The 21,945-nt window shown below is 37.7% G+C and overlaps 1 protein-coding gene across 1 annotated transcript; it reads left to right on the plus strand.

Annotated features, from left to right (window-relative positions):
• The first annotated feature begins 435 nt into the window (after positions 1-435).
• On the plus strand, positions 436-19,947 carry LOC121389643 (beta-1,3-galactosyl-O-glycosyl-glycoprotein beta-1,6-N-acetylglucosaminyltransferase-like). The gene is made up of 6 exons (XM_041521286.1): positions 436-577; positions 7,832-7,899; positions 8,497-8,656; positions 10,317-10,876; positions 13,023-13,255; positions 18,442-19,947. Coding segments are annotated over exons 2-6 (1,281 nt in total). The 5' UTR covers positions 436-577; positions 7,832-7,897; the 3' UTR covers positions 18,768-19,947.
• Positions 19,948-21,945: the final 1,998 nt, after the last annotated feature.

Raw genomic sequence — 21,945 nt, forward strand, 5'->3', positions numbered from 1 at the left:
CACAGAAAAGTCAACGATATAAGAAATCGACGCATCCACCGAAACCGGTCCCTCAGAGAAACAAAGCAACGTACGATATATATAAAGACAATTACTTGTTTGTAGCAGGAGTTTAACACACACACACACACACACACACACACACACACACACACCAACATAGGTCTACACCGCACACGTACACACACACACACACACACACACACACCAACATAGGTCTACACCGCACACGCACACACACACACACACACACACACACACCAACATAGGTCTACACCGCACACACACACACACACACACACACACACACACACCAACATAGGTCTACACCGCACACGCGTTTGCTTGAATAAAATATGTACAAAACGATAACGATCGGAGTTCTTTTAGGTCACGTTACCCTTGTCATGTGACTTTCTATGGCGGAAATTATGTTCCAGCATCCGCCAGATTATGCGGATTTCCTAGCTTGAGTCGGCTAGTGTTACAGTTGGATGGCGGTGGGGGCCTCTGTTAAATGTTTTGAATACAGTTTTAGATTGGAAAAACGAATTGGAACAAAAGCATAATAATAACGGTAATTTGTTGTATTGAACGTGTTTATGTGAAACCATCGCATTAAAATGTTAGTTTATGCGATGAAGGCACATACATTGATCAGATTCAGTGTAACCCGAGTACTGTACCTAGTGCGCGGGGAACGTTAACTCCATACTTTTCTTAACACCACACTTACTACGGCCCTTCTGACAGTCCCGAGTACCCTGCACGTAAGAGAGCCAGACGGACATGTGGACCGTTATAAGAGAGTCATAACTGTCCACACCTCCGTCTTGCTCTCTTACGTGCAGACGCGGGATTGACCTCAGTCGGTTGAGTGCTCGCTTGAGGTGCTTGCGTTGCAGGATCGAAACACTACGGTGGATCCATTCAGCAGATTGGTGTTTTTCTTGTTCCAACCAGTGCACCACAACTAGACAAAGGTAGTGGTATGTGCTTTCCTGTCCGTGGGAAACTGAATATAAAAGATTCCTTGCTTATTAGGGAAAATGTAGCGGGTTTCCTCTGATGACTACGAGTCAGAATTACCAAATGTTTGACATCCGATAGCCAATGATTAATTAATCAATGTACTCTAGTGGTGTCGTTAAACAAACAAAAACTTTTAACTCTTACGGTCAGGGGGTGAGATTTAGCTCAGTCGGTTGAGCGTTGCTTGCATTGCAGGATGGAAGCTCAGTGGTTCCATTCAACTAATTGGGGTTTCTTCTTGTTCCGTGGCGGGATGTACCCCAGTGGTATAGCGTTCGCTTGATGCACAGATGGTGTGAGATCCATTCCCGTTGGTGGGCCCATTGGGCTATTTCTCGTTTCAGCCAGTGCACCATGACTTGTATATCAAAGACTGTGGTATGTACTACCCTGTCTGTGAGATGGTGAATATAACAGATCCCTTGCTGCTAATCGGAAAGAGTAGCCCATGAAATGACAACAGCAGATTTCCTCTCTCAATATCTGTGTGGTTCTTAACCATATGTCTGACACCATATAACCATAAATAAAATGTGTTGAGTGCATCGTCAAATAAAACATTTTCTTCCTTCAGGGGTGGGAATTCTCCTCGGATCAGCTGTTATCCTCTCATGGATTGTTGTTGTATTAGAGCGGGAATCTTTGACTACCATTTGGTAGGCACAGATTGCGTATTTTTGATATAGTATTCTTTGGCCATACTGAGGGCGTCATAATTGTACACATGTATGGCTTGCTCTTTCAGTCAGAGTACTCAGACTACCCCACCCCCCCACAAAAAAAAAAAAAAAAAATATAATAGTAATAATAATAAATTCCTGAACATGCAACTCGTACAACAAGCAAATCAGGGCATGTAGTAATTATGCGGGGGGGGGGGGGGGGGGGGGGGGCTTGTCTCAACTGTGAAGGCAAAGTTTCTAGGGGGTTTCAGGTCATGCTCTCCAGAAAATATCTTTAAGAAAAAGAAAATCTGAGGGTGCAGGGGTTCTGACAAATGAAAATTGCGTAACCCATGTATAGGTTATATATAATGTATTTAAATTAATTCAGGTCATCGTAATTTGTTTACATGTAATCACCATGTAAGTGATAATGTAAATTTACTGCATGAACAAACCTGTAAGTGATATTGTAACTTTACTGCATGAACACACCTGTAAGTGATATGGTAACTTTACTGCATGAACATACCTGTAAGTGATATGGTAATTTTACTGCATACCTGTAAGTGATATTGTAACTTTACTGCATGAACATACCTGTAAGTGATATGGTAAATTTACTGCATGAACATACATGTAAGTGATATTGTAACTTTACTGCATGAACATACCTGTAAGTGATATTGTAACTTTACTGCATGAAAATACATGTAAGTGATATTGTAACTTTACTGCATGAACATACCTGTAAGTGATATTGTAAATTTACTGCATGAACATACTGTAAGTGATATTGTAAATTTACTGCATGAACACACCTGTAAGTGGTATGGTAACTTTACTGAATGAACACACCTGTAAGTGATATTGTAAATTTACTGCATGAACACACATGTAAGTGATATTGTAACTTTACTGCATGAACAGACCTGTAAGTGATATTGTAACTTTACTGCATGAACATACCTGTAAGTGATATTGTAAATTTACTGCATGAACATACATGTAAGTGATATTGTAACTTTACTGCATGAAAATACATGTAAGTGATATTGTAACTTTACTGCATGAACATACCTGTAAGTGATATTGTAAATTTACTGCATGAACATACTGTAAGTGATATTGTAAATTTACTGCATGAACACACCTGTAAGTGATATGGTAACTTTACTGCATGAACACACCTGTAAGTGATATGGTAACTTTACTGCATGGACACACCTGTAAGTGATATGGTAACTTTACTGCATGGACACACCTGTAAGTGGTGTGGTAACTTTACTGCATGGACACACCTGTAAGTGATGTGGTAACTTTACTGCATGGACACACCTGTAAGTGATGTGGTAACTTTACTGCATGGACACACCTGTAAGTGATGTGGTAACTTTACTGCATGGACACACCTGTAAGTGATGTGGTAACTTTACTGCATGGACACACCTGTAAGTGATGTGGTAACTTTACTGCATGGACACACCTGTAAGTGATGTGGTAACTTTACTGCATGGACACACCTGTAAGTGATGTGGTAACTTTACTGCATGGACACACCTGTAAGTGATGTGGTAACTTTACTGCATGGACACACCTGTAAGTGATATGGTAACTTTACTGCATGGACACACCTGTAAGTGATATGGTAACTTTACTGCATGGACACACCTGTAAGTGATATGGTAACTTTACTGCATGGACACACCTGTAAGTGATATGGTAACTTTACTGCATGGACACACCTGTAAGTGATATGGTAACTTTACTGCATGGACACACCTGTAAGTGATATGGTAACTTTACTGCATGGACACACCTGTAAGTGATATGGTAACTTTACTGCATGGACACACCTGTAAGTGATATGGTAACTTTACTGCATGGACACACCTGTAAGTGATATGGTAACTTTACTGCATGGACACACCTGTAAGTGATATGGTAACTTTACTGCATGGACACACCTGTAAGTGATATGGTAACTTTACTGCATGGACACACCTGTAAGTGATATGGTAACTTTACTGCATGGACACACCTGTAAGTGATATGGTAACTTTACTGCATGGACACACCTGTAAGTGATATGGTAACTTTACTGCATGGACACACCTGTAAGTGATATGGTAACTTTACTGCATGGACACACCTGTAAGTGATATGGTAACTTTACTGCATGGACACACCTGTAAGTGATATGGTAACTTTACTGCATGGACACACCTGTAAGTGATATGGTAACTTTACTGCATGGACACACCTGTAAGTGATATGGTAACTTTACTGCATGGACACACCTGTAAGTGATATGGTAACTTTACTGCATGGACACACCTGTAAGTGATATGGTAACTTTACTGCATGGACACACCTGTAAGTGATATGGTAACTTTACTGCATGGACACACCTGTAAGTGATATGGTAACTTTACTGCATGGACACACCTGTAAGTGATATGGTAACTTTACTGCATGGACACACCTGTAAGTGATATGGTAACTTTACTGCATGGACACACCTGTAAGTGATATGGTAACTTTACTGCATGGACACACCTGTAAGTGATATGGTAACTTTACTGCATGGACACACCTGTAAGTGATATGGTAACTTTACTGCATGGACACACCTGTAAGTGATATGGTAACTTTACTGCATGGACACACCTGTAAGTGATATGGTAACTTTACTGCATGGACACACCTGTAAGTGATATGGTAACTTTACTGCATGGACACACCTGTAAGTGATATGGTAACTTTACTGCATGGACACACCTGTAAGTGATATGGTAACTTTACTGCATGGACACACCTGTAAGTGATATGGTAACTTTACTGCATGGACACACCTGTAAGTGATATGGTAACTTTACTGCATGGACACACCTGTAAGTGATATGGTAACTTTACTGCATGGACACACCTGTAAGTGATATGGTAACTTTACTGCATGGACACACCTGTAAGTGATATGGTAACTTTACTGCATGGACACACCTGTAAGTGATATGGTAACTTTACTGCATGGACACACCTGTAAGTGATATGGTAACTTTACTGCATGGACACACCTGTAAGTGATATGGTAACTTTACTGCATGGACACACCTGTAAGTGATATGGTAACTTTACTGCATGGACACACCTGTAAGTGATATGGTAACTTTACTGCATGGACACACCTGTAAGTGATATGGTAACTTTACTGCATGGACACACCTGTAAGTGATATGGTAACTTTACTGCATGGACACACCTGTAAGTGATATGGTAACTTTACTGCATGGACACACCTGTAAGTGATATGGTAACTTTACTGCATGGACACACCTGTAAGTGATATGGTAACTTTACTGCATGGACACACCTGTAAGTGATATGGTAACTTTACTGCATGGACACACCTGTAAGTGATATGGTAACTTTACTGCATGGACACACCTGTAAGTGATATGGTAACTTTACTGCATGGACACACCTGTAAGTGATATGGTAACTTTACTGCATGGACACACCTGTAAGTGATATGGTAACTTTACTGCATGGACACACCTGTAAGTGATATGGTAACTTTACTGCATGGACACACCTGTAAGTGATATGGTAACTTTACTGCATGGACACACCTGTAAGTGATATGGTAACTTTACTGCATGGACACACCTGTAAGTGATATGGTAACTTTACTGCATGGACACACCTGTAAGTGATATGGTAACTTTACTGCATGGACACACCTGTAAGTGATATGGTAACTTTACTGCATGGACACACCTGTAAGTGATATGGTAACTTTACTGCATGGACACACCTGTAAGTGATATGGTAACTTTACTGCATGGACACACCTGACACACCTGTAAGTGATATGGTAACTTTACTGCATGGACACACCTGTAAGTGATATGGTAACTTTACTGCATGGACACACCTGTAAGTGATATGGTAACTTTACTGCATGGACACACCTGTAAGTGATATGGTAACTTTACTGCATGGACACACCTGTAAGTGATATGGTAACTTTACTGCATGGACACACCTGTAAGTGATATGGTAACTTTACTGCATGGACACACCTGTAAGTGATATGGTAACTTTACTGCATGGACACACCTGTAAGTGATATGGTAACTTTACTGCATGGACACACCTGTAAGTGATATGGTAACTTTACTGCATGGACACACCTGTAAGTGATATGGTAACTTTACTGCATGGACACACCTGTAAGTGACATGGTAACTTTACTGCATGGACACACCTGTAAGTGACATGGTAACTTTACTGCATGGACACACCTGTAAGTGATATGGTAACTTTACTGCATGGACACACCTGTAAGTGATATGGTAACTTTACTGCATGGACACACCTGTAAGTGATATGGTAACTTTACTGCATGGACACACCTGTAAGTGGTATGGTAACTTTACTGCATGGACACACCTGTAAGTGGTATGGTAACTTTACTGCATGGACACACCTGTAAGTGATATGGTAACTTTACTGCATGGACACACCTGTAAGTGATATGGTAACTTTACTGCATGGACACACCTGTAAGTGATATGGTAACTTTACTGCATGGACACACCTGTAAGTGATATGGTAACTTTACTGCATGGACACACCTGTAAGTGATATGGTAAATTTACTGCATGGACACACCTGTAAGTGATATGGTAAATTTACTGCATGGACACACCTGTAAGTGATATGGTAAATTTACTGCATGAACACACCTGTAAGTGATATGGTAACTTTACTGCATGGACACACCTGTAAGTGATATGGTAAATTTACTGCATGGACACACCTGTAAGTGATATGGTAAATTTACTGCATGGACACACCTGTAAGTGATATGGTAAATTTACTGCATGGACACACCTGTAAGTGATATGGTAAATTTACTGCATGGACACACCTGTAAGTGATATGGTAAATTTACTGCATGGACACACCTGTAAGTGATATGGTAAATTTACTGCATGAACATACCTGTAAGTGATATGGTAAATTTACTGCATGGACATACCTGTAAGTGATATGGTAAATTTACTGCATGGACATACCTGTAAGTGATATGGTAACTTTACTGCATGAACACACCTGTAAGTGATATGGTAAATTTACTGCATGAACATACCTGTAAGTGATATGGTAACTTTACTGCATGAACACACCTGTAAGTGATATGGTAAATTTACTGCATGAACATACCTGTAAGTTAGTATCGTTCTGACCGTTTTTAGAGAAGTGAATTCACTGTTCATCAGGGGCCAGGACGTAGCCCAGTGGTATAGCGTCCATTTGATGCACTGTCAGTTTGGGATTGGTCCCCATCATTGGTCCCCGTCATTGGGCTATTTCATGTTCCAGCCAGTGCACCATGACTGGTATATCAACGGCTGTGGTATGTGCTATCCTGTATGTGGGATGGTGTAAAAAGATCCCTTTCTACTAATAAAAACAATGTGTCATGTTTCCTCTCTTAAGACAAAGGTTGTGGTATGTGCTTTCCTGTCTGTGGAGAAAATGCATATAAAAGATTCCTTGCTTCATTATGAAAAATGTAGCGGGTTTCCTCTGATGACTACGAGTCAGAATTACCAAATGTTTGAAACCCAGTAGCCGATGATTAATAAATCAATGTGCTCTAGTGATTTCGTTAAACAAAACAAACTTTCTTGTAGTGTTCAGCCAATCAGTCTACCGTGAGCAACCTCAAGGAGATCTGAAACCTGCAGCAGTGCTAAATTAGCTTTTCACAGAGAACACCATATGAAATGCAATGTACGGTTGCCTTGATGGAAGACTGCCATATATGGAATGCATATGTACTTTTGAATAGACATTATAACTAGAGTACATGTGTAGATACTCTTTTTAAATGTTGTACACATATTGAAGATGATATTCCGTAGAACATTTTTCATCTTTTAATATTTTGTAATCCTATATTACGTATAGTGGAACGTCCGAGTAACTCTCCACTCCTGAAAAATAATGGAAAGTAAAAAGTAAAGTTTGTTTTATTTAACGACGCCTCTAGAGCACATTGATAAATTTTTTTTTAATAATAATGGAGACGAGGCCCACTAATAACGAGTCCGATTATTTTTCAGGAATGGAGAGTTACGAGGACATTCTCCCACTTAAAATACACCAATAAAAGATGTTGTGTATCAAATATGTAAGTATAGATTTTAACATTAGTGGTTCTGGAGGGCTAATAAATATCAATGAAAGGTAATGTACAAGTGCACATGCATTTTAACGCGTTCATGTGGAAATCTTACATAGTGGATTTTTCTACAGCCCCTTGGTTTTGCTGATGACAAAGACAGATCAGGTGTGACGTAGATTGTTGTCGAATCTTTCTTGCTATAATGTAAAATCGCATTTGGAGCCAAAATGCCATCGTGCATTAACTAGGACGTGCATTCTGATTTCAATTCTGATATTTCGGTATCAAATATACCCGCCTTTTCTGTGCAATCCATGCTTTAAAAAAAAGAAAAAGTTGCATCACTGCATCAATTCTGGAACTGTCGTCTGACTAGAGACCAATTGTTTTTTTTCCTAATAATGATGAACTCCTGTTCCTGTCATGAGTCAAGCCACAGCCCCCGATCTTATCGGAGGCCGGACTCGGGATGGGCATGTTGGAAACCCCAGTGATACATGAGCACGCTAAACTAGTTAAATTGAACTGATGAACCCCTGTTTGTAATGTTCAATACGTTTGTAGATTTATCGTTTTTTATCTTACATAAACATTTTCCTCCAGGGTTATAAAAAGATGGTTTCTGTGTGTTCTGCTCTTGGCCGTGGTTCTGTACGTGGTGTACACGTTCTCGTCAATGGACCTGCACCAAGTCGTTCCGTGGGGCTGGAAGTATTACAGCCAGGATCCAAACGGAACCGGAAACATCCTTGTTAACCACATGGTATGGATCTCTAAAACAGGGCTAGCTCTGGGTATGGGGTTTAATGATACGGGGCGACAGCAGGTTTCCTCCCTCAATATCTGTGTGGTCCTTAACCATATGTCCGACGCCAAATAAGCGTAAATAAAATGTGTTAAGTGTGTCGTTAAATAAAACATTTCCTTCCTTCCTAATTCCTTATTTCTTCTTCTGCATTCAATCTTTTTACGGCTGTCATATCAGTGATCCCGATGTGGCGATGAAGTTTGCCGTCTTGCAGAGGTTGTTGACAGGTCCCCACAGATAAGGGTTAGTGATGGGAATCGGTCAGGATTTCATCATCCATCATCGGTTATAATCAGTTGGCATGCATCAACTGATCAACTTTCGATTACACCATCGGTTAGAATTCCATAACTGTGAGAAGACTTTGAATTATAAGGACCATGTACCTATTGTCACGTGCAGTCTGCAAATGGCTAATTGTACTTTTATTAACTATTTAATATAATGTTTCTTTATGTACTCATGAAAACAAACCCAAACCACTGAATATTTCCATCAATTTTATCATATAAACTAGAGGAACAGTTACAGTTAACATCTTCCCTCATAATCGATTATGGATTTTTACAATCGGTGATCACATCATAAGAGCCAAACCGATCAAGTTTTGATTATAATCGATCCCTGGAACACCACTAATATGGGTCGACACATATATCCTGTTACCTGGGTCATATCTCAAGGAACATTTTGTTTTTAAAATCTTGATTAATAATTAGCAAAGTTTTAAAACATCAATAACAGTAGTTGCTAATAAATTTTCAGTTCGCTAAAATGTTTTGCTAATCATGATTTTTAAAAACAAAATGTTCCCTGCCTGATGGCAGGGTTTTAGATCTGTATATATTTGTTTTACACGTCCAGTTACACCACAATCAACAAGTACAAGTGTATATTTCACAGTATATTTCTCATGATTTAAAAAAAACACCCTAAAACATGTTTAAATAAAAATAAATGATTTTAATAATTTCTCTCATTTTTTAATGTATTAAAATTATGTGGCTACCAATTTTTACTGGGGACTACCAGATTTTATAACCTGGTAGTCTGGTTGGCAACCACTGAAAAAAGTTACGGTCAAGACCTGCACAACCTAAAGTCCAAGATGGTTTCAAACAGATATCTATTGGATATTAAACAAGCTTCCATTGTGTATCATGTTCATGTCCCTCGTGAAATAATTTCCAATTGTCACAAGCTTAAGTACGAAATGGTAGCAAGTTTAATTTCCTATTTATTACCCATAATCGATATCAATTTATATTGCTCAACTCATTTGGTTGACGTTCCTGTAAGATTGTAGTGCGCCAGTCGATGACGTCGAAGTATTACGCATAACGCCAAGTGGGACATATCACTGATATGTACTAAGATATTTTTAACCATATGGGTATTAAAAATAAATATTAAATACTTTATCAAATTTCACCAATACTCATGCTTATAAAACTTTTTGTCATATTCAGCTAGACTAATCTTTTAAAAACATATTTTCATTAATTTGTACTCTCTTTTTTTTGTCATATGCATATACTCATTTAAATATTTAAAAACTATTTTACAAATTTGTCATTTTATATATTTATGTATGTATGTATGTATGCACCTCTAGATCAGCTGTGTGGGTCTGTTTGAGGGAAATGAAGCTGTCCAGTCAGCCACTATGGATCTGTCAAATCATTGGAAGTACGTTCCTTCCACCCCGACTCAGTACGTGACGTGGACGAAAAACTGTGCCGCATTCATCCGAGATCGCCAATATATCATGACCATTTCGGATGCCGAATCGGCTCTCCCCATCGCATTCAGCATCCTCGTGTACCGAGACATAGAACAGATGGAACGCCTGCTCCGGGTGATCTACCGGCCCTCCAACTTCTACTGCATCCATGTGGACTCGAAGGCCGCCACCGATTTCAGGGACGGTGTCAAGGGGATTGCCGACTGCTTCGATAATGTCTTCCTGTCGTCCAGGTCGGTGAGCGTCATCTGGGGAACGTTCACAGTCCTCGAGCCCGAGCTGATCTGCATCAGTGACCTGCTGAAGCGTCCGAGCTGGAGGTACTTCATCAACCTGACGGGCCAGGAGTTCCCTCTAAAGACCAACAGAGAGCTCGTGCAGATCCTCAACGTGTATGGTGGGGCCAACGACATAGAAGGGACAACCGTAAAGTAGGTAACATCAGGTATTCTAGAGTATGGTAGCTCCAATCCCATGGCTAGTGATATTCTATGTTGGGCCAGTAAATAACTACTATGCCATGCCCGACGGCTAGTGAATATTTTTGTTGTCAAATGTTGCAGTTAAGTCTATTTTGTAAATATGAATGTCCTGCGCTCACCCAACCCCCCCCCCCCCCCCCCCCAATGTTAGTGTTTTTGAGCTCTATCTCCCTCTATAGGTGACATATATCAAATTATTACTGTTATTTAATAAAATAAGCACTTGTTCGTTTGTCCTGACAAGTGAAAATCCACTCGGACAATCAAAATGTACCTAAATGGTTGTCCAGTGGACAAGTAAAACTTTTTAATGCAGTTTAATTTTGAGCAACCAAACATACAGTCCCTGTACTTTAATAAAACAAAACATTTATTTGGACAAGTGAAAACATTGCTGGACAAGTAGATTTTTTGATGTACTTGTCCGGTGGACAAATGAAAAATTCCACTTATTTCTGTCGCTGCTTAAAGTTATGTAGGGATAGTGAATTTTTAATTGTGGCTAGTACATTTTTTAAATCACTGATCCCATGGTTAGTGGATTTTATAGAAATTCTAGAAGCCCTGTTAAGATACTAGTGATGTCGGTTTGTAGACTGTTAAGTATGCAGGACACTAGTGATGTCGGTTTGTAGACTGTTAAGTATGCAGGACACTAGTGATGTCGGTTTGTAGACTGTTAAGTATGCAGGACACTAGTGATGTCGCTTTGTAGACTGTTAAGTATGCAGGACACTAGTGATGTCGCTTTGTAGACTGTTAAGTATGCAGGACACTAGTGATGTCGCTTTGTAGACTGTTAAGTATGCAGGACACTAGTGATGTCGTTTGTAGACTGTTAAGTACATAGGATACTGGTGATATCAGTTTGTAGACTGTTAAGTACATAGGATACTAGTGATGTCAGTTTTCGTAGACTGTTAAGTATGCACTAATGATGTCAGTTTGTAGACTGTTAAGTACGTAGGATACTGGTGATGTCAATTTGTAGACTGTTAAGTATGTAGGATACTGGTGATGTTAATTTGTAGACTGTTAAGTACATAGGATACTAGTGATGTCAGTTTGTAGACTGTTAAGTATGCACTAGTGATGTCAGTTTGTAGACTGTTAAGTATGCACTAGTGATGTCAGTTTGTAGACTGTTATGTACGTAGGATACTAGTGATGTCAGTTTGTAGACTGTTAACTACGTAGGATACTGGTGATATCAATTTGTAGATTGTTAAGTACGTACAAGTAGGATACTGTTGATATCAGTTTGTAGACTGTTAAGTACAAAAGATACTAGTGATGTAGGTTTGTAGACTGTTAAGTGCATATATATAGGATACTAGTGATGTCAATTTGTAGACTGTTAAGTACATAGGATACTAGTGATGTCAGTTTGTAGACTGTTAAGTACAAAAGATACTAGTGGTGTAGGTTTGTAGACTGTTAAGTATACACTAGTGATGTCGGTTTGTAGATTGTTAAGTACATAGGATACTAGTGATGTCAGTTTGTAGACTGTTATGTATGTAGGATACTAGTGATGTCAATTTGTAGACTGTTAACTACGTAGGATACTGGTGATATCAGTTTCTAGACTGTTAAGTACGTAGGATACTGTTGATATCAGTTTGTAGACTGTTAAGTACAAAAGATACTAGTGATGTAGGTTTGTAGACTATTAAGTGCATATATATATAGGATACTAGTGATGTCAATTTGTAGACTGTTAAGTACATAGGATACTAGTGATGTCAGTTTGTAGACTGTTAAGTACAAAAGATACTAGTGATGTAGGTTTGTAGACTGTTAAGTGCATATATATAGGATACTAGTGATGTCAATTTGTAGACTCTTAAGTACATAGGATACTAGTGATGTCAGTTTGTAGACTGTTAAGTACGTAGGATACTAGTGCTGTCAGTTTGTAGACTGTTAAGTATGCAGGATACTAGTGATGTCAGTTTGTAGACTGTTAAGTATGTAGGATACTAGTGATGTCAGTTTGTAGACTGTTAAGAACATATATATAGGATACTAGTGATATCAGTTTGTAGACTGTATTCCTGACCGAAATTTGTTCATATTACTATTTGATGAACAGTATTCCTGACCGAAAGCAAAGGTGGGGATCGGCGGGGAAGCTGCCTCATGGACTGACACCGGTGAAAGGGGCCGTTCACATTGTGGCTAACCGAGACTTCGTCACGTACGCAGTGAACTCGACTGTCGGACTCGACCTCTTGGCCTGGGTGAAGAAGACCATTATACCAGATGAAACATTCTTCTCAACACTGAACCACAACTCACAGTTAAACATACCTGGCACATATAATGGTACATATTACAATATAGTCCTTGAAATTTGTGGCGGCAATTGCCAATGCCACTACAAAAGTTATTGTGAAATTTATTGCCGACAGCAGTTTCATGCCGCTGTAAAACTGAGAGGAAAAAATGTCATAGGCAACATGGCCCAGGTAACTCAATTCAGACATGTATGGAAAGACTTCAAAGTTTGTGTTTAGATTATTTTTAATACATTTTGAATACTTTTAAAATCTTGGACACATTTAAAAATCAACCTTACTCATGTATGTGAACCATATATTAACACCCATCGGTTTGTAGTATGCACTTCTTTAAATGCCAATGCAATTCCGTGGTAAAATTAATTTGCAATGGCACTTTACTGTTGTTGCAAAATTGTCCGGATTTCAAGGGCTGTAACTAAGATATAGCAGAGGTCACAGAGATGTCATAAGTATGTTACAGCCAGCACTTTTTAATAAATGTTCACCGGGTAAAGGGGTACAAAGAATAGATATGCTTCCCGACCAAATGGTCACTAAGATATAGCAGAGGTCACAGAGATGTCATAAGTATGTTACAGCCAGCACTTTTTAATAAATGTTCACCAGGTAAAGGGGTACAAAGAATAGATATGCTTCCCGACCAAATGGTCACTAAGATATAGCAGAGGTCACAGAGATGTCATAAGTATGTTACAGCCAGCACTTTTTAATAAATGTTCACCAGGTAAAGGGGTACAAAGAATAGATGTGCTTCCCGACCAATGGTGATATTTTTATAATTAATTTGTACATGTTGACAACCCTACCATTTAATATGTGGTTGAAAGCTTGTTCCTGATTGATTAATATTAGCTGGTAGTTAATAAATGCTAGCACTACTATGTGCAAAAACTGAAAACAATTGCCGAATTTTATTTTAAATTGGCAAAATAATTTTCATGTGAAGATTTTTTTGTTTTAAAATAACGGTGGATTTCTGCGATTTTTGAAATGTATATGTAATAAATAATTTGGTGAAATGTTCTGCTCGCCCAGAGCTAGCTATAGTACGACAATTGTAGCTGGCTATATTTTCATCTTCGCCCATTCTTAATCATTATATACTGTCCTGTCTGTGACAAAGTGCATATGAAAGATCCCTTGCTGTACTGTACTGTACTGTCTATGAGAAAGTGCATATAGACGATCCCTTGCTGTACTGTACTGTACTGTCTATGAGAAAGTGCATATAGACGATCCCTTGCTGCAGACCTTGTACATACGTAATTTCAATCTGGCGAGTGTGAAAAATAATGCTCGTTACACTTAACAAACAGCGCACATAAAATAATTTTGTATATTGATTGCCACTATTTACCTAATGTAGCTGATAGAAAGATCCGTTTAATAATATCAGAATTATTTTTTATGAGAACGGTAGGGTCCATGCAAGATTTTAATATATGACTGGTACTTATCTTTGCTATACAAATCGGAAAACACAGGTTTAATAGACATCTTCGAAGACGTACCAATCCTATCAAAATTCTTTGCCTATTTAATTTATTATTAATTAGAAACAGTCCACTTCTGTAAAGTAACAGATCACAAGGTCTGATAAGGATAACTCATTTATACTGTTCATATAGTTATGACAAAAAGAGAAATGGGATTGAATTAAATAGTGGCATCTGTAGACTACACAAATGAATTCATTATGGAAATCAGCGAAGTCGGTACAATTGTCTCGATTAGTTCATAACTGTTGGCCTACAAAGCTTACGTAAGGTCCCGAAAATGGCAATCGTGTAATTTTATACTTTCTTTTAAAAAAAAATTTTTTTAAATGGAATAATAAAAAGAATGAAAAGAAATGATAATAAGTATGTAGGAATAAGCCTAGGTATTTTTTTTACGTCTATTATCTTTCTTTTTTATCTTTAAAAAAAATCAAATAAAACTTTAAAATATTTGTATTTCAGCCAGAGGTAATGAATGTGCATATTATGTTATTTAGATATGTATATATGTACACACTATAGTAACAGTAATCAATGATCATTTCCAGCTATTTAAAAAAAAAAAAGTGTTTGTTAGAAAGTGACAGACCATGTGACTGGAACATGATTTGATGCGCAACAGTCTGTGGCATATTGACCAATCAGAGCTATCGGGGTCAGATTATTTTTACTCTAGAATTCTGCACACACATGCTGGTCTACTTGACAACTTATTACACATTGATGATGGTGTCTAAAAGTATGGGGTTTTTTATTATTTTTATTATGGCATCCCACATTTTGGAATAAAATCCTTTGCAATGACAGATTTTTTTCAGAGTGTGTATTTTGTTATTAACGACATTGGGACCGTTCTAGATCAATGACGTAATGCTGTCAGAGCTGTTCATAACGGTAGATTAAATGACGTGTTACAAAATGTTGAGGGAGGCAGATTGGTTGCGTAATTGTTGAATTAAAAATGTCACGTGAACGTCAGTGTCCCAACTAACACTATCAATTGAAATAATTGTAGGCCCACGTTTCAATTTTTTTTTTTTTTTTAAATGTTTTAATAATGAGTCAGTAGTGCACACCTGATATGCATGGTTCATAGTTCATGAACCACCTCCTCGGAACCAGTGTTTTTTCCCATCCCAACTATCCTAATCATGTTCGTTGTACATAATAATGAAATTCAAGACAAGTTGATTCCTATATATGTTTAACTGCATGTCCATCAAACCATCTAATACTGAATAGGTATATATATAATTGTGTGCATCAAATTATCGGAATAGTACATATTGTAATTAAAAAATTGAATGGTCAGCATCAGTGTATATGTCATAAAATTATATTTCTACAGTACCACTCCTGAAACTTTTTAATAAACTATAACTTCATTCCTGAAAAACTACACTAATGAACCAAACAACATAAAATTAGAAGAAAACATTATTGGTTTATTGGTTCATTTTTGCAACATATGTCTCTGCATTTACATGTACCAATTACTAAATTAATAATGCTTGATTTTCACCCACCTTAGCATTTTGACGTGTGCGATGTTTCACTCGCCTTTGTTTTTCAAAAGGCAAGGACTGTTGCTGTACTGTACTGTCTATGACAAAGTGCATATAGACCATCCCTTGCTGTACTGTACTGTCTGTGAGAAAGTGCATATAAAAGATCCCTTGCTGTACTGTACTGTACTGTCTGTGAGAAAGTGCATATAAAAGATCCCTTGCTGCACTCTACTGTCTATGAGAAAGTGCATATAAAAGATCCCTTGCTGTACTGTACTGTACTGTACTGTACTGTCTGTGAGAAAGTGCATATAAAAGATCCCTTGCTGCACTCTACTGTGTATGACAAAGTGCATATAAAAGATCCTTGCTGCACTGTACTGTCTATGACAAAGTGCATATAAAAGATCCCTTGCTGTACTGTCCTGTCTATGACAAAGTGCATATAGACAATCCCTTGCTGTACTGTCTATGAGAAAGTGCATATAGACGATCCCTTGCTGTACTGTACTGTTTATGAGAAAGTGCATATAGACGATCCCTTGCTGTACTGTACTGTCTATGAGAAAGTGCATATAGACGATCCCTTGCTGTACTGTACTGTCTGTGAGAAAGTGCATATAAAAGATCCCTTGCTGCACTCTACTGTCTATGACAAAGTGCATATAAAAGATCCTTGCTGCACTGTACTGTCTATGACAAAGTGCATATAAAAGATCCCTTGCTGTACTGTCCTGTCTATGACAAAGTGCATATAGACAATCCCTTGCTGTACTGTCTATGAGAAAGTGCATATAGACGATCCCTTGCTGTACTGTACTGTCTATGAGAAAGTGCATATAGACGATCCCTTGCTGTACTGTACTGTCTGTGAGAAAGTGCATATAAAAGATCCTTGCTGCACTGTACTGTCTATGACAAAGTGCATATAAAAGATCCCTTGCTGTACTGTCCTGTCTATGACAAAGTGCATATAGACAATCCCTTGCTGTACTGTCTATGAGAAAGTGCATATAGACGATCCCTTGCTGTACTGTACTGTCTATGAGAAAGTGCATATAGACGATCCCTTGCTGTACTGTACTGTCTGTGAGAAAGTGCATATAAAAGATCCCTTGCTGTACTGTACTGTCTGTAATCAATTTCCACTGTGATGTTTTTTTATTGGATGTATGGCATTGTTGACCTGGTCATCACCTAGGAGCAGCCAGTCATATGTCTTGAAATTGTTAACACACGTACGTGTGTAAACAACTATGTGTCATCAACAATCATGCATGGTGTTCTCACCAACAGGTGTGTAAAAAACAAAACATATGTTAGATGTAGCCAATAGACATATTTTAAACAAACTTTCCTTTTTCTTTCCCTGTGTAGCAGGGGTACAGAAAGTACTCACTCACTCACCAAATGTCAGTAAAAAATCCAATGTATTTTGTAAATTTATGTAAAGAAATGTGAAATACTTTGTCTTTATCAGAATATTTCAAAATGTATTGAGCTGTCAATCAAGGTTTGGTGATTGATTTCGTTTGCCACGTGATGTTGATCTCTTAGCTAACCAGGCCTCAGTGGCACAGTGGTTAAGCCATCGGTCTCCAGGCTGATAGGTACTGGGTTCGGATCCGCTGATAGGTACTGGGTTCGGATCCCAGTCGAGGCATGGGATTTTTAATCCAGCTACCGACTCCAAACTCTGAGTCAGTGCTCCGCAAGGCTCAATGGATAGGTGTAAACCACTTGCACCGACCAGTGATCCATAATCTCTTAGCAAACCAAGTTTCCTCAATAATGCTTTTTGTCAGATATATATGAAGACCGTGTATATATTATAATATTGTTAAACAGTAATATTGTTCTATCGGCTGGTGGGCTAGTAGAAATAATGGCGGACTAGTAAATTTGAATCAGTTCATTTCATATTAATTATCATACCATTATTATTAGTGTAATATATTACATATACATGCTATATGCATGAAAATATATTTGTTATATAACATGACTGTAAGGTAGTGATATCAGGGCCCCATGCAACCCTGACACTACCAAATTTGTTTCTGGGGTTAATAAACTAAAAAAAAAATTGTAATAAAATAAATGTTTTAATCAGTTCTAGTCCGGCGGTCTGGTGAAATATTTTCCATTTCTGCACTCCTGAATTATAATGAATCAGTTGAACACATTTTTCTTTTGATCAGGTACAGGTGAAACCAAGGAAATAAATCGACCATTCGTGGCCAGATACAAGCTTTGGGTGTACAACGATGGAATTATGATCCACCAGTGTTTTGGAAAATACGTTCATCACATCTGTGTGTTCGGCGTCAGGGACCTGCCCAAGCTCATCTATCGTGAGGAGCTGTTCACCAACAAGTTCTACGCTGACTTCGAGCCACTCGCCTACGACTGTATGGAGCAGAGATACTTCAGCAAGGTGCGTGCAGAGCAGTGCGGAAATCACAGCATTAATACGCAGTTTTACGAGTCTTTGGGATTCGTAAAAAATCGGATTAGAGCTCTTTAACGGTTAAACAGTCAAATGTTGCAGTTAAACAGTTAAATGTTTTGTCAAATGTTGCAGTTGTGTCTATTTTGTAAACATGAATATCCTGCCCCAACCCACCAATGTTAGTGTTTTTAATCTCTATCTCTGTATTTAGGTAACATATGTGATTATTACTACCATTTAGTAAAATTGTGTTAACTTAAATTAAAGTAGGGCTAGTGAATTTTTAATCATGGCTAGTAAATTATTTTAATCACTGATCCCATGGCTAGTGGATTTCAGTGAAGCAATCTTTGTGCAGAGCTTTAGATCTCACTAAAATGGGTACAACCGACTATAGTGTCTGTTCTGAGCATGCCAAGGTCTTTCTAGTGTTAATAACAGCTGGTAAAGACTTGAATATATTTAGAAATGTATTTCAAGTCATTTTAATCTGAACACAGCTTACCAATCCATTAATTTTGTACTTGTAATTGTACTTAACTTGGGCTTGGTTATGTTGGGCACACCCTATACCGCCTCGGTTTGGGTGCAACCTAAAGATCGCTTCGTAGAATTGGATCCTGATGACGAAACGTTAGGATGTTTTGTTAGAGTAATTTTTAAAGTTTACTTTATAATGAATTTTCAACTATGCATTTTAAATCTATACTAATCTTTCTTTAGGGATATTTTTAAAAACAGCTTTTATTGAGTTTGATGGATGACTTATCTAAATGTACATAGTTTTGCATTACTAGGGTGATCATAGCCCAGTGGTGAAGTGCTCGGTTGATGCGCGGTCAGTTTAGGATCGATCCTTGTTGATTGGTAATTTCTCGTTCTATCCATTGCATGATGACTGGTATATCAAAGGCTGTGGTATGTGTTATCCTGTCTGTGGCATAGTGGATATAAAAGATCCCTTGTCACTAATAAAAACATGTAGCAGGTTTCCTCTCTAAGACTATATGTCAAAATTACCAGATGTCTGACATCCAGTAGCTGATGATTAATAAAAATCAATGTGCTCTAGTGGTGTCGTTAGACAAAACAAACTTTTACTATGGTGACATATTGAACATCCAAACTGCGTAGACTCCACTTTATTACATATCTGTTCAATCTTACTATAGTGGTAAAGACATTTTGAAACAATGTCATAAATTTATTTCATATATGTGCAATCTGGACCGGAACTTTTAAATTGGGAATTCCCTTTTTCTTTTTACAACCGTTATCGCCTTTTAGTTACTGACGTCATATATGATTTATAAATTACGTCATGTCGTATTTGAAACATTACACAAGGCTGCCGCAGAGTATGACGTTAAATTAAAAAAAAAAAATTTAAAACATAAAAGTAGGTATGTAATAAAAACAGAACCTCTCGTATGTTATTTTTGCTTCCTGTTTATTGCATGAGTTTATTTTGCGAAAGAACAAACCACTCGACCGTTACGCTTGTGGTATATTTCTTCTTGTGTAATAAATAGGAAGCGAAAATAATGTCAAGTTCTGTATATTGATCACATGTGGCACCAATTTAAGATGTACGCTAATTGTTTTGATATATATTTGGTATATCCCTAGCAAACCTTCAGTAGTATATTTTACTGTACATTTTTATTCCAAATAAATGTGGGAGTAGAAAAATAGAATACATATACAGTTTTTGAAAATGTTGATGCTTATGAATGACCCTTAAACACCAAAGTGAAATGATTAACTACGCTAAGGATGTTTTATATCAAATTTACAGGTGCCATTTACAGCACTTCTATATCTTTTATCTTCAATTTAATAACTAGTGTTATATAGTGCAATACATGGAATTTTTATTTCTATTTTTCTCAAAATTCATTCCGGTTACTGAAGGCTTTTGCTCACTGTTTCTCCTAGATCAATACAACTTGGTTTATAGTTGCATTTATTATAGATTATTAAGTACATACGTTTACAATGCTTAAATACTTGCGTTTAAGAAAAAATAGGCTTGGTAAATTCAACCCTAAGTGCATGTTTAATTAATTTTTATTTTACTTCATTAGTGACACAGACTAATATGATTACAGGGGACAAAAGAAAGAAATGTTTTATTTAACAACACACTCAACACATTTTATTTACGGTTATATGGCGTCAGACATATGGTCAAGAACCACACAGATTTTGAGAGGAAACCCACTGTCACCACTACATGGGCTACTCTTCCGATTAGCAGCAAGGGATCTTTTATTTGCGCTTCCCACAGGCAGGATAGCACAAACCATGGCCTTTGTTGAACCAGTTATGGATCACTGGTCAGTGCAAGTGGTTTACACCTACCCATTGAGCCTTGCGGAGCACTCACTCAGGGTTTGGAGTCGGTATCTGAATTAAAAATCCCATGCCTCGACTGGGATCTGAACCCAGTACCTACCAGCCTGTAGACTGATGGCCTACCACGACGCCACTGAGGCTGGTACACACAGGGGACAATATTTCAAAATCTTAGGTAACCGGAAATCCGTTCACGTGAGTTTACTTAGGTAACCGATTGTTCAGTTACATGAATATAGTTCTCGTAACCTATAAGTTAGGCCTACCTAATCCTAAAGCACTTGAACTACGGTTCTGTGCTACATTGGTGGTTCTGTGCTACATTGGTGGTTCTGTGCTACATTGGTGGTTCGAATGTATATAAAAACAGACGGTGATTTCCTCTTTCATTACTGATATATGGTACTTTTAAATTTAGAATGGAATTGTTCACCACGTAACCGATTGGCGGTTCTCGTGATTTTAAAGTTGCATAACCGATACGCGAACAGAACAACGGTTCTCATGAAATATTGCGCCCTGTGATTATGGTAGGCGAGATATTTTTATTCTTCAGAATTCTTGGTTTTTCTTTTTTCAGGTAATACCAAAGAAATAAATTAAAAATACAAAACTAAATAAAAAATACAAAACGAAATTAAAATACAAAACAAAATTAAAAATACAAAGCGAAGTCAAAAATACAAGACGAAATTAAAATTACAAAGCAAAATTAAAGTTACAAAATGAAATAAAAAATACAAAAAGAAATAAAAAATACAATAAGAGATAAAAAACTACAGAGATAGAAAACACTAACAGAAACCCAAGTGACATGGGAAGGAAGGATATGTTTTATTTAACGACGCACTCAACACATTTTATTTACAACTATATGGTGTCAGACATATGGTTA

The sequence above is a fragment of the Gigantopelta aegis genome, chromosome 15 (assembly GCF_016097555.1).
Source record: "Gigantopelta aegis isolate Gae_Host chromosome 15, Gae_host_genome, whole genome shotgun sequence".
NCBI classification, from domain to species: domain Eukaryota; kingdom Metazoa; phylum Mollusca; class Gastropoda; order Neomphalida; family Peltospiridae; genus Gigantopelta; species Gigantopelta aegis.